The 13,857-nt window shown below is 36.7% G+C and overlaps 1 protein-coding gene across 1 annotated transcript; it reads left to right on the top strand.

Annotated features, from left to right (window-relative positions):
- The first annotated feature begins 5,599 nt into the window (after positions 1–5,599).
- Positions 5,600–6,115, top strand: LOC135071319 (uncharacterized). The gene has a single exon (XM_063965111.1). The coding sequence runs from the start codon at positions 5,600–5,602 to the stop codon at positions 6,113–6,115; it is 516 nt and encodes a 171-aa protein (XP_063821181.1).
- Positions 6,116–13,857: the final 7,742 nt, after the last annotated feature.

The following is a 13,857-nucleotide window of genomic DNA, read 5'->3' as shown; positions in this document are numbered from 1 at the left end:
CTGTGAGTGAAGCTCAGATTAGCGAACGGTCTTCGTAAGTATTTATTTCCCATTGCTGGTTTTTTTCATAACCTAATGCCACGTCCCACATGTGATGCTGACCCTCGTATTTTTCGTTTCAGATGCGGGATTTCATATTTCACAATTCTATAATTTAAACACAATATTTTGATGATATTTCATATATTTTAATTTCTCTTCATTTCGTATGAAATATTTGTCCTTTCTAAACTGCTGATCTCTTCGCATTTCCTCCTTGTCATCAAACCTCTGTCTCTGCAAGAGTTTGAACGCTTACCTGTCGAAGAGATGCAAGAGCTTCATCTGGCACTGCGCGCTTGAGGCCGTGGAGGACGCTGCTTGGAGCCTAAAAGTGTGCGAGACCCGTTGGACCCCGGAAGAAGAGAGGAACGTTCAGGGTAACGGCTTATAACCGCATGGCTTCCAAGGTACCCACTTTTCCATCCTTCAAGTAGGAGTCTTTCCGACCTGACATCGTGCAGTTATCTTAACTATTAGAGTCTTTTAATATTTAGGCTGAGTTTTAAGAAATTTGTAGTGGCAATAATATTCACCAAACCGAACCTAATTAACGACCCTGAATCCCTTGAGATTGGCACTATCTATTACAGTGGTTATAATATCTTAATTGTTAACTGTATATGAGCATACGAGATAAAAATAAATTGTGTCAATTGAGAGGGAGCTGTTTTATTTACATTTTTTAATTTCATACAAGGAACGGTAACTTATATAAATTTCTGCAAGCCGGACAACCTCTTTTTTCACGTGCAGACAACTCACCATCTTCTTCGTCTGCACCGGTGGCGGTTCAATTCCAGTCACCAAGCCGCCAGGAAAAAATCCTTTCTTGCAGTGGCGCCCCTCTTTGGTGTTTATTATTGCCACCCTTTTTGTAAAAGGTTTATGGGTGGATGGTTAATAAAAGAAGCGACATTGTTTGCTGACTATCCTCTCATACACTTTTATTTATTTATTTTATTATTGTAATTAGGGAATTTCTCATGTTGTGTGTTGTGTTTGTCCTGTATTTTATTTTTGTGGCCCACATTTTGTTAACAACATAAACTTATAACCTATTTATAACAGAGCGTACTTACTCTTATTTATGAGGAACTACATAATGTTTGGTTATTTTGTTGAGTTGAAACTTGTTTTATAGTTGGGACAAGTAAGTAACATTTTTATTGTTAGGTTATCAATTTAGTATACCTACACTGCTTTTGTGTTTCTTTATGTAAACATATAACCCGTTACTTACTTTAATTTTAATTAATTTTTCAAGGACAAACACTTGTTGAAATTTAAAATTAGTTAATTTAATAGGATAACAAAGTACCTATTTGCCTGTTATTTTGTACTAAGGTAACAATTTCCTTTGTGTCACTGCGGACATATAACATTAATTTGAAGTTACCTAGTACATTGTTTTTTTTGGTAATTATTTACATACTTGTTTATTACTTGTATTTTTTTTTTATAACAATAACATTATTGTTGTTATTGTGTGTTTTAGAACATAAGTGAGAGGTTTTATCCAATCTCGTAAGGTGCCATTCTCAACAAATTTGACAATTTAAATTCATTTCCATTCTAAAATTTTTAAATAATATTTTTGCCACTTAGTTTAATTTACACATAGTTTTTTTACAATGGATACCAAAACGGTTTACTATCATTCACTATTACGCGACGAACTTATTTATGAGATAACTGTTCGATCTGAGTCTCCGGAAGACACAGTTCCCAAAATGAAAAAACAACTTAAGTCATTGTGTTCTGAGTTTAGTCCTGAGGAAATTATTGATGAAGAACTTAAACCTAGTGTGGAATTGCCCAATATTTCTGGCAAGTTAAAGGAATTACAATCACACTTAGATAATTTCAAGAAGACTAAGGAGCGGTATCAGCTGACTCGTGCGAAGGCTTTGTATTGCCACTTGCTTCACCGACTGGATAGGCTAGCAGCGTGTAAGGAATCTGTTGACGCAGCTATTCATGCTAGCTTAAAACAGAAGTTGAACTTGTGCTTTTCAGTTTTAGAAGGCTTTGTCACAAACAAATCAGATGGCGAATCTAGTTCCAATTTATACTCAGACGATTGTAGGGAAACTGTTGTTGTTGACCAGTCATCGAAGGTAAATGTTTTAAATTGGAACATAAAGTTTTCAGTTGATTCCAGTGTGCATTCCTTTTTGGAATTAGTTAATGAACGCGCGACAGCTTTTGGTGTTTCTGATAGTGTTTTATTTAAGTCGGCGTTTTGTTTTTTCCATGATCAAACACTTTTATGGTATAGAGGTGTCAAAGATCAGGTCTCGTCGTGGAAGGAACTAAGTGAATTATTAGTTGAGGAGTTTGCACCTGCAGATTATGACTATAGGTTAATAGGAGAAATTCGTTCTCGTACACAAGGTCAGGATGAACCTACCCACATTTATTTTGCTATCATGAATGGAATGTTTTCGCGTTTGAAACGGCCATTTTCTGAACAAGATAAGATTGAGATCTTGTTACATAATATTAGGCCTATCTATGCTGAATTGTTAGCTTTACACGACTTCGACACTGTTGCTGACCTCAAGGATAAATGTCGTAAAATTGAAGTAAGACGTCAGCAAACTAGTACCTTCAGTGAACCACCTAAACAGCCGTGTATGAATCCGGAGTACACTTATAAGGGTAAATCACCAAAGCCTGTTACTGCTGTCACACAACCACCCTTTTCTGACAGTAAACCAACTTCTAACAAAAAACTCTTGTGTCTGAAGTGTAAGGCAAATACACATAGTACAAAATACTGTACGGATAAACGGTTGTTATGTTTTAAGTGTGGTGAAGTAGGGTACACTACTAAAAATTGTGCTAAGTGTAAAAGTGCTACCAATTCAAAAAACTAGTAGGTAACCGAAGTAATGTTTTTTCAGAAGATGTCGAACCTTCTGAAAATAAACAATGGTTAGACATTGTTGATTCTTATTTCAAAAACAACAACGTTACTTCGGTTTTGTTTAAACCTAATATAAATGATGTTCGGCCATATTTGAACGTGAACATTTTAGACATGACTGTTTGCGGATTATTGGATTCTGGAGCTGCAATTTCAATTATTGGTAACGGAGCACACCAACGTTTCATTGATCTGGGTTACTCTTTGGATGAGTCGTGTGCATCAACGGTTACTGTTGCTGATGGGTCTTTCTGTAGCACTATAGGAACCATCACATTACCTATTACATTTAAGGACGTCACAAAGGTAATTACATTTTATGTCATTCCTTCAATTGTCTCTGATGTCATTTTAGGAGTAGACTTTTGGAAAAATTTTAAATTAATGCCAGAGATTTTTCAAAATATTTGTTACGTAGAGGCACCTAAAAATTTTCTTAAAACTTCAGCTAACATTGACAAGCCTATTAATTTTATTCAGTCTTTTGAAAACTTAAACTTGGAACAACGTGAATTGGCAGACAGGATGATCAAACAGTTTCATAGTGTTTCTTTTGAAAGCAAGGGCTTAGGTAGGACGGATCTTATTGAGCACACAATAAACACAGGCGAAGCTTCACCGATTAAGTGTAGGCCATATCCCATGTCACCTGAAAAATCTAAGGAGTTACATAAGGAGGTAGATAAGATGCTGGAGCTAGATGTTATTACACCTAGTGAAAGTCCGTGGAATAATCCCGTACTTATGGTTCCTAAATCTGACGGTTCATGGCGATTTTGTTTAGACTGCCGTAAACTTAATGCAGTCACTAAAGGTGATGCTTACGCTATTCCGTACATACCTCAAATTTTAGACAGCCTTAGAAATGCTAAGTACATCAGTTCTGTGGATTTTAAATCTAGTTTCTGGCAAATTAAATTAGACGAACAGTCACAAGAGAAAACTAGTTTCACTGTTCCAGGGAGAGGCTTGTTCAAATTTAAGGTAATGCCATTTGGTCTTTGCGGAGCACCTGCTCGTCAGCAAAGATTGATGGACATGTTGTTCGGAACGCCTTTTTGTAGTGACATAACTAAAGGAATGATCTTTTGTTACGTTGATGACGTCATAATAGTTGCAGAGGACTTCAATACGCACTTATTATTACTACAGCGACTGCACCAACGTATCCAAAGTGCAAATTTGACGATTAACTTCGAAAAAAGTAAATTTTTTAGACAGTCGCTGAAATATTTAGGGTACATCGTTGATGAGTATGGTTTGAGGACAGACCCAGACAAAGTGCGTGCAATTCTTGATTTCCCGGTACCAAAAACTTCGAAAGAGGTTAAAATGTTTATTGGCACTTGTTCTTGGTACCGTCGGTTCATCCGGAATTTTGCATCCATTGCTGCGCCTTTGAATGCCCTCACCAGTACTAAGACTAAATTTTTGTGGAACCCAGCTGCACAAGAGGCTTTTGAATCTTTAAAAAATTGTTTGGTCTCTGCTCCAGTTTTAGCATGCCCAGATTTTGAGAAGCCCTTTTCTGTTCATTGCGATGCGTCAAGTTACGGCATAGGTGGTATGCTAACCCAGACAGTAGACGGGAATGACCATCCTATTGCATATATTAGTAGATCACTTAATAAGAATGAACGTAACTACAGTGCAACCGAAAGGGAAGCACTAGCGGTAGTTTTTGCGGTAGAGAAATTTGAACCGTACCTAGGCACCAGACCATTTAAGGTTATTACGGATCATGCTTCCCTTAAATGGTTCATGAACTTAGAGAACCCGACAGGTCGTTTAGCTCGTTGGGGATGTCGTCTGTCCCAATACAATTTTACTATCGAGCATCGTAGGGGGAAAGATAATGTTGTCCCAGACGCTCTCTCGCGTTTATTGAATGTAGATGCTATAGATACCTCAGTTTCAGTAGACGTTAATGATGAGTGGTATAATAAAGTGATACATGGTTGCACGGCTTATCCAAAGAACTACCCCAACTATCGCATTGAAAATGGGAAACTGTACAGGCTTAGTAAAGGTAAATATACCCTGACACAGGAGTTTGACTGGAAAGAAGTTGTGTCCAAGTCCAAGAGGAAAGCAGTCATCGCCGAAAACCACGAACCTCCGACTTCAGCACACTTTGGTGTATTCAAAACACACCGAAGATTGAGCCTGAGGTATTATTGGCCGGGGATGTACCGCGACGTCATGGACTTCGTAAAAAATTGCACAACTTGTTCCGCGTACAAACACAAGACTACCTTGACACCTGGACTCATGGGTCAGCCTAAGCAATGTTTCAGACCATTTCAAGCATTGTCGATAGACTTAGTCGGACCTTTGCCTAGATCCCGATCAGGTTACATTCATCTGTTAGTGGTCACTTGCTGTTTTTCAAAATATACAATGCTATTTCCCTTGAGACGCGCGACTAGCGCAGCTGTGGCCAAGGCGTTCGAGAACTATGTTCTCCTGGCTCATGGAATTCCTGAAACCGTAATTACCGACAATGGGGTTCAATTTACGGGATCGGAGTTTCGTAGCCTGTTGGAGAAATATAACGTCCCTCGTGTACATTACGGTCCTAGATACACGCCACAGATAAACTTGGTCGAAAGGTATAACAAAACAGTAATGACTGCCGTATCTTCGTACGTGAAAGAAGATCATAGAACCTGGGATCTCAATTTGTTTAAGATTCAGTTCGCACTTAACAGTGCTGTGAACGAATCTACTGGATTTACACCGTTCTTTTTGGTTCATGGCAGAGAACCTATAATAAATGGCTCCTTTTATAAACAAACGGACGACTGCGAGTATGAAGTTGCTATGCCAAGAGAAGACTATGCAGGGGAGTTTGGCGTCTTGAAGGAAGTGTTCGAGAAGGTACGTTCGCATTTACTGAAGGCCCACGCTACGAACACCAGGTACTACAACCTCAGAAGACGTAACGTCAAACTTTCAGAGGGTCAGGAGGTGTGGCGCAAAACGTACATTCAGAGTGACGCTGAAAAGTTCAAGGCTACCAAGCTTGCCCCAAAGTACGAGAAGTGCATTGTCAAGAAGGTACTATCTCCGCTTGTTTACGAGTTAATTGCTCACAATGGCAAGCCTCTCGGTACTTGGCATATCAAGGACATCAAGGTTTAATCCTTGTCTTTTGTTTTCACCCTCAGTTCGCCGAATAGTTTTTTTGCCAGGGTTCTCAGCCGTAGGACTTGTTTCACAAGTGTTGTTTGGTATTCTACCAACAATGACGCCAAGGCTACTTTTCCCTTTTAGGGAAACCTTTAGGTTAGTTTTTTTTTGTGATCGCCCCATTTAGGGTATGCGATTTTTTTTTCTTTTCGAGTGGACAAGTATCTGCTGTATACTTGCCTCGTGTTTTTTTTTCTCTGTGACTTTATAGTCCAGATTTTTGTTTCCAGGGATGACATCATGTGTTTTGAGCACTATTCCCTGTGGTTGTGTTTTGTTGCGATGACGTCCAATTATATTGTTATCAGCGACGTTTTGTTCTGCGGTTTTATAACCCAGGCATTTTTATTTTATTTTAGCAAATAATGTTAGTTATGGCCGAAATAGCCTAACAACGTTTTGGAAAAAGAACGAGTAGAATTGCATGTCAAGTTCTACTTTACTGGGGGAAATCGAGTACCACTGGTTCACAGTTGGGACTTTATGGGGAATTTTGGATGCTCGGACAGGAGAGATTTTTTTTGGCTGGTAGAACATCAGTCCTGGTAGATGGATTATTTTGGTTTGGTATTGCTTTTGTGAAAGTTTAGTTATAGTTAGTAAGTTAGTTTTTTTTCTCAATTGGACTTTTTGGGGGTCTTTCTGGTGTAAAGATTCATTTTTTTTTCTCTTTTTCAGTTTGTAGTTCGCTGAGGGCAGCTCAGATTCTTTCTCCGTGCGAATGTCTAGGGGGGAGGGTATTGTAACGTTGCCGTTAGCTGTTTTTTCACAAATTAATATTTCTTCTCAATATTCTGATTTTGGATACCACTAGCGACATCTATTGGCGTGATTTAGAATTAATTTGCAATAGATGGCGCTTTTTGCTCAGTTAATTGAAATATACTTTGATGAAACATTTCCTAGTGTTTTTATATTGATTATTCTATTTTTCAAATAGAATATTTTCAGTGTTCTGGAAATTGTTTTCATCATGGTTTTATTAGTACAGTATTTACTTTTTCAAACGGCGAAACGAAACGTATCGCGATGTCTATGACAGAGCGGCTGTCAGTGGAGCTGTCAAATCACTTAGGAATTTGTCGATCGTGCGCAACCGCAATTTGATTATTTTCGGGAATGTAATTCCTTTTATTTCAAATCGGGTGGTGCAAAATGCATCCACGATAATTTCTTGATGAATAAATAAAAATAACACACATGAGGTAAGTTCCCGTCGGAGAATTTATTTATTTTTCGTGATTGATATTTTTCGTATTCCAGTACGTGGGATTTCATGTGATCGTTTCTTTCAGAGGTTTCCTAAACGTTATGTTGGACGAGGGCTGGGATGCTGAAGACTGTGAGTGAAGCTCAGATTAGCGAACGGTCTTCGTAAGTATTTATTTCCCATTGCTGGTTTTTTTCATAACCTAATGCCACGTCCCACATGTGATGCTGACCCTCGTATTTTTCGTTTCAGATGCGGGATTTCATATTTCACAATTCTATAATTTAAACACAATATATTTATAAAGAAAAGTTGCTAGTTGATCAATTACTTATTTATTCAGGATACTAATTTATACATTTCCAACATTATAACACCTTAAAGTTACTACTTCTTGCTTTCAATGCTCCAACTGAACTGCCTGTCCGGCGGCATGCCCGCGATAAGGCAACTTCCCCTTCCATTCGTCAAAGTCAACCGGCTCGAAACGACTTATCGACAGCATGCCCCGGAAGTAGTCAAAATCAATACTTAAATAACAATTTATTTCTAAATTACTAAACTGTATACAATAAAAATTCTAAAATAATTACATTAAATAATAAACATGAAATATGTAATTGAATATAATACAGAATAAATTCTGAAATCATTCTAATATCTGCAACAATGTCCAGGAAGTAATCAAGTAAAGTATTGAATTTTAATAATGGGTTTTTAAATTCTACCAAAATTATTACAATAACTATCTATAAGCAACTAATAATCGTATAAAATACAATATTAATTCTAAAATCATTACATTCGGCCATCCGTCACCGTGATGCCTCCTGGCATTCACGTCTCATAAAGATATTAAAATCATTACATTCGGCCTGGTATTCCCGTCTTAATAAAGATATAGTCTAAAATCATTACTATTAATTTTCGAAACAATATGAATCATATTATTATTTATACAACTTGTAAATAAGTGTTATTATCATGTGCAAATTTTGTTAAGAAAATGAAGATCCTGAATTTTATTTAATTTTGTACATTAGGAAACTTAAAAACTTAACCCACGTAACTTAGGTACTATGCACACACTGTTGGTACAGGCACAGCAGTCTTTACACAATAACTTTCCTAGATAATACCTATTACTTATAATATTAACTTTAATTGCCCACAGAGAGCATAATTATATGCCTACCTAAAGAGCATTCATTATTTATTTATCACTTTACTACATCAGAATTATGTTTGCGCACACTGTTGGGTACAGCAGTCTATACACAATAACTTTCCTTAGATAGTACCTATTACTTATAATATTAACTTTAATTGCCCACAGAGAGCATAATAATATGCCTACCTAAAGAGCATACTGTTCATTATTTATTTATCACTTTACTACATCAGAATTATGTTTTTCTAAGGCCTCAACATGAATCTAAGCTTGTATGGATCATAATGGTTTGTTTTTTTGCAAAACTTAGAACACCAGTAGCTATCCTATGTATCGTATTTCCTAAAATTTCTGTCAATTTATAGGGACCAACAAACTTTGACAGAATCTTTGCACTTTTTGTTTTCAGTTCTATAGCGAACGGCCTTCACAAAAACATTTTAGAAAATGCATCTACGACAGTAACGATGTGTGTGTTACCTAAAATATTATTCGGTTGTGTTCCCGTCTTTCGTCCTCACAGAGGAATCCAAATAATCCATTCAAGTGCGAAACTGTACTTCAACATTATTTTTTTTTTGTTTTGGAAACCAATACTGTTGTATTCTTACGAGTGTTTGAATATCCGTAATGCTCGATTTCATCACGATTAGCACACAAATGTCTCATCTAGCATTACGTGGGATCACTAAAAATAATTTCTTATTAACTTTAACGTGGTTCGGTTATGGCATTGGAGACATAAATAACAACGACTTCTATGCCGTTGTGGATTAAAAAGACTTAACATCCGGTACTCGGCCTCCGGTTAATCTAAATATATATAACTCAAAGGTGATTGATTGACTGACTGACTGACTGACTGACTGACTGACTGACAGTGATCTATAAACGCACAGTCAAAACCACTCAACGGATCGGGCTGAAATTTGACATGCAGGCAGGTAGATGTTATGACGTAGGCATCCGCTAAGAAAGGATTTTACGAAACCACCTCCTAGGGGTAAAACAGAATCCGCGCGTACAAAGTCGCGGGGGGGCGTTAGTTACATTATATTCCTCCATCACTATTATATCACTTGTTTTGCGAACCTTAAATAAATAAATAAATATCAATGATATCGCAACTGCCTAAGGTGGGAATTAAGCCCACGAAAATATTTTGATCGAGAGGAGACTAAGAAATTTGTAACTATCCTCGGTAAAACCAGAATTAGTTCAAATTCAAATTCAAATTCAAATAATTTATTTGTGAAACACAGGTAAGGAGTATGATGTACAAACAAAAGATGTGTTCAAGCCGTGATCAGCCTTGTCGGCATACAAATGTTAAAGCGTGATTATAAATAAAGAAGAGTAATAATGAGCAAATTAAATGTCAAATCATAAATGTCAGTTAAATTAATTGTAAGATTAAAATAAATAAATGCAGGGCAGTCAATCGGATATTAGTCAATATTAGATTAAATCAAGGTTGTCAAGGAGGAAATTGTAGAAAAACTATTTAAATTGTAGGAACTCATGCACTGAGTAAAAACTGTTACTTGTATCTGTGATTTCTATTATATCAGTAACAAAAAGTGCCAAAAAGTGTTCGTGGTTCTCAAAAGTATTCTGATTAGGACCTTAATAGAATGTTAGTGTAGAACTATCATTCAAAACCGTGAGAAATGACAGTTCCGAGAAGTTCCGACCATTTGTCAGTGGTCTACATACCTATACATCATTGATCACTAACATTACAACAACGTCAATCTTATCAACATTCATGTTTATATTAGCTCTTTTTAGAGGTAAGAATGATAACTGACTAAATCTCTTACAAATGGAGTATTATCAAAATGCTTCGCCAAACTAAGTACCTACCAACATCAGCATCGGTTTTGCGTAAAAGAGTGCTCTCATTACAACAATTATTAAGTACGCGTTTATGGATTTTCCATTTACCAAAACAGTCGTTCTATTTGAAGTTGAATTCAGGGATTACATTGTCAAAACTGTTATTAAAAGAATAACTACGTAACTACTAAACGTATAAAATTTCAAAATACTTCAATAAAGAGTATTTCCGAACCTAAGCTGCTAACCTGCTTGCTTCTTCAATAGAGCTCGAAGATGAGCCCCTTGCATTCTTTTCTTGGAACTTCGCCCCATAGAAGACGGACGTGGTGACGCTTCCTTACTTGGATGACGAAGATAACTTCATACGCTTATCTCGCTTATTTCGTCGTCGGCTGACGGGCGTCCCCGGTGGTGTACCGGATTCATCTTCAGACGTCATTGTTCTCAACTGTGAAATAAAGTCCTCGACGGAATAAACTGTGTATGACAAGTATCAACTCAACATTTTATGGGAATAAGAATAAAAGAATAAGAAATTTATTTATAATATTCATTGCATGTCAAATTGTGAAATTGTCAATACAGATTATTAATTATAGTCAATTGGGAGCTATGTTCAATGTTAATTTCATATTTAAAGATAAGATACTTTATTGCCTCGTTTTTACATGCTTTACAAACATAGAAATATAAACAAAAAAAATTACATTAAAAAACATAAGAGGCAAAAGGTTGAGGCTCAGCATATGCGAGGTCAAGCATACCCTACCCAAATTCGAATTCAAATAATCTTTATTGCTCCAATGTTGGGGATATAAAAGTTCTTACATAAGACATAGACCCAAAACATGGACCCTGCTAGGGTATTGCAACATGAGATCAAATCTAATAAGTATTATAATTTAATATACCCCACATTAAAGCAAGTTTAATTTATCTCCTATCCAAAATTAAATATTAAAATCTATTAATCGACAATTATTGTATGCTTTTTGAGCAAAGCATGGTAATTTCACTGTTATATGTAACCATTTTACTTAATTATGCTTCACAAATAAAGATTTTAAGTTTGTATTTTTGTTTTATTCCAATGCAACTTTCATACACAACCCTGTGACGACTGGTTGGCTCGCTTGACATACCCGCAAAATCCTACCGGAAGTCAGCAAGTACAACCAGTGCGTCTCCTAAAGGGGCATACATAGCCCAACGCTAGGTGGCTCGCTTGACATGCCAGCAAGCACACCTAGTGCGTTTACTAAACGGACATGCATAGCCCTTCAACGCCAGGTGGCTCGCTTGACATGCCAGCAAGCACACCTTGTGAGTCTTCTAAACGGACATACTTAGCCCTTCAACGCCAGGTGGCTCGCTTGAAATGCCAGCAAGCACACCTTGCGAGTCTTCTAATCGGACATACTTAGCCCATCGGCACACCTGGCCGCTAACTTAAAAATTATGGACACACCTGGCCCATCGGCACACCTGGCCGCTAAAGTTAAAATCAAGGACACACCTGGCCCATCGGCACACCTGGCCGTTAATATAAAATCAAGGACACACCTGGCCCTTCGGCACACCTGGCCGCTAACTTAAAAATCAAGGACACACCTGGCCCTTCGGCACACCTGGCCGCTAAATTAAAAATCAGACACACCTGGCCACGCCTGGCCGCTACTAGTTGTGGAACATACATAGCTCCAATGAATCCTACATAGCATTTATGAGTTTTACAAATGAAGTGTCTTTTCACCATACCTCGAGTACTCATTGCAAAAATAGCGTCTAACAAAACTACACAAGTCTGTCGTCTGCATACTACAATAATTATGAACCTTATTTATCACTAGCACAAGCAGTCGTCGGTTCGTAAAATCAAAGTTATCTTTATTCGTGTAGACTAATTAAATTAGTTACTTAAAAATCGTCAAAATGTTCTTAAGGAGCCTAGTGCTTCGAGACAAACATTTAGTAAAAGAAGCGTATCAAGAATCGCTTCATAAACTGTCAAGGAGTAACCTTGACCAAATGAATCATTCAAGTTTTTTTTTTTTTTTGCTAGTATAACTTTGTTCTTATGTACAGTTTAAATGTACTTTAATGATAGATCTTATCAATTCTACAACAATATAAAAAGTGGCATCTAGCTTTATACCAGAAACGTGTCTAGCTTTGTACGAGTAATTGTAGGCGCATCTAACCGTACGAGTACTTTGTAGTCGCATCTTGATAAACTGAAGGAGCAACTAGCCAATTAACAATCCATATTTCAGTAGCTTTTGCCCGCGGCTCCACCCGCGTGAAATTTAGTTTGTCACAGATCCGTCATTAATCATAGTCTACATGTTATTCTGGGTTATAAAGATTAATACTGGAAAGTTTCATCAAAATCCGTTCAGTTGTTTTTGCGTGAAAAAGTAACAAACATCCATCCAGACATCCAAACTTTCCCATTATAATATTAGTAGGATTAAGTTAAATATTGCATAAATACTAAATTTATGAAGATTTAGAGTACCTTAATTGGGGGACTTCTAATATTATGCGAACTACTAATCTAATATTATTCTAACTATAACTTAGTCTTTGAATTATCTTCATCAGGACATAGCACACTTAACTAGTCCTTAAGGTTAATAAATGCCGATACACTTAATCGGTCTGTATAGCCATCGAACTAATATATTTAAGTCTTGAAATTATCTTCGTCAGGACATAGCACACTTAACTAGTTCTTAACGAAAATAGACTACACACTAAATCGGTCAAAAGTAAAATAAAATTTTATTTTATTAAGTTAGTATCATCAGAGGATAGCCCCGTCATATACGAACATAATAATTTGAATACTAATGTGTTCCGTATTATGTCCGTTCCGCCAGAGAATAGCCCCGACCATATACGAGACGCAATACAGCACACAAGATTCGAACATGCACTTCAGTAGTTTTTAAAATATAGGTACACGCTTCATTATGTTAATATCGTCAAAGGGTAGACCCAATCATATACAAACATAATAATTTAAATACAAATGTGCTCCGTATTATGTCCGTTCCGCCGGAGAATAGCCCCGACCATATACGAGACGCAATACAGCACACAAGATTCGAGCGTAGTACATATTATACAAATACAAAATTAAATATTTTATTAAGAAACATGTTGCATTGTCATTACAAATTATGTACTTTAGTCGGTATTTTCAAACGGAAAAATTATCTACTTAAGTCAAATGAACGCGTCCTTTTATGTTAGTATTAACCGAGGGTAGACCCGATCAAATACGAACAAAATAATTAATTTGAATGCACGTGTGATCTGTATTATGACCGTTCCGCCGGGGAGTAGCCCCGACCATATACGGAACACAATACTACACAAATGAGTTCAAAAGCTAGTAAAATCTATTATGATAATAATCTTTTGTACAGATGCAATTATTGTTCTTAATAAATATATGTATTTAAA

The sequence above is a fragment of the Ostrinia nubilalis genome, chromosome 4, assembly GCF_963855985.1.
Source record: "Ostrinia nubilalis chromosome 4, ilOstNubi1.1, whole genome shotgun sequence".
NCBI lineage: Eukaryota > Metazoa > Arthropoda > Insecta > Lepidoptera > Crambidae > Ostrinia > Ostrinia nubilalis.
Note: the sequence above shows the minus strand (reverse complement) of the source record. Positions and strands in the feature narration are given on the sequence as shown.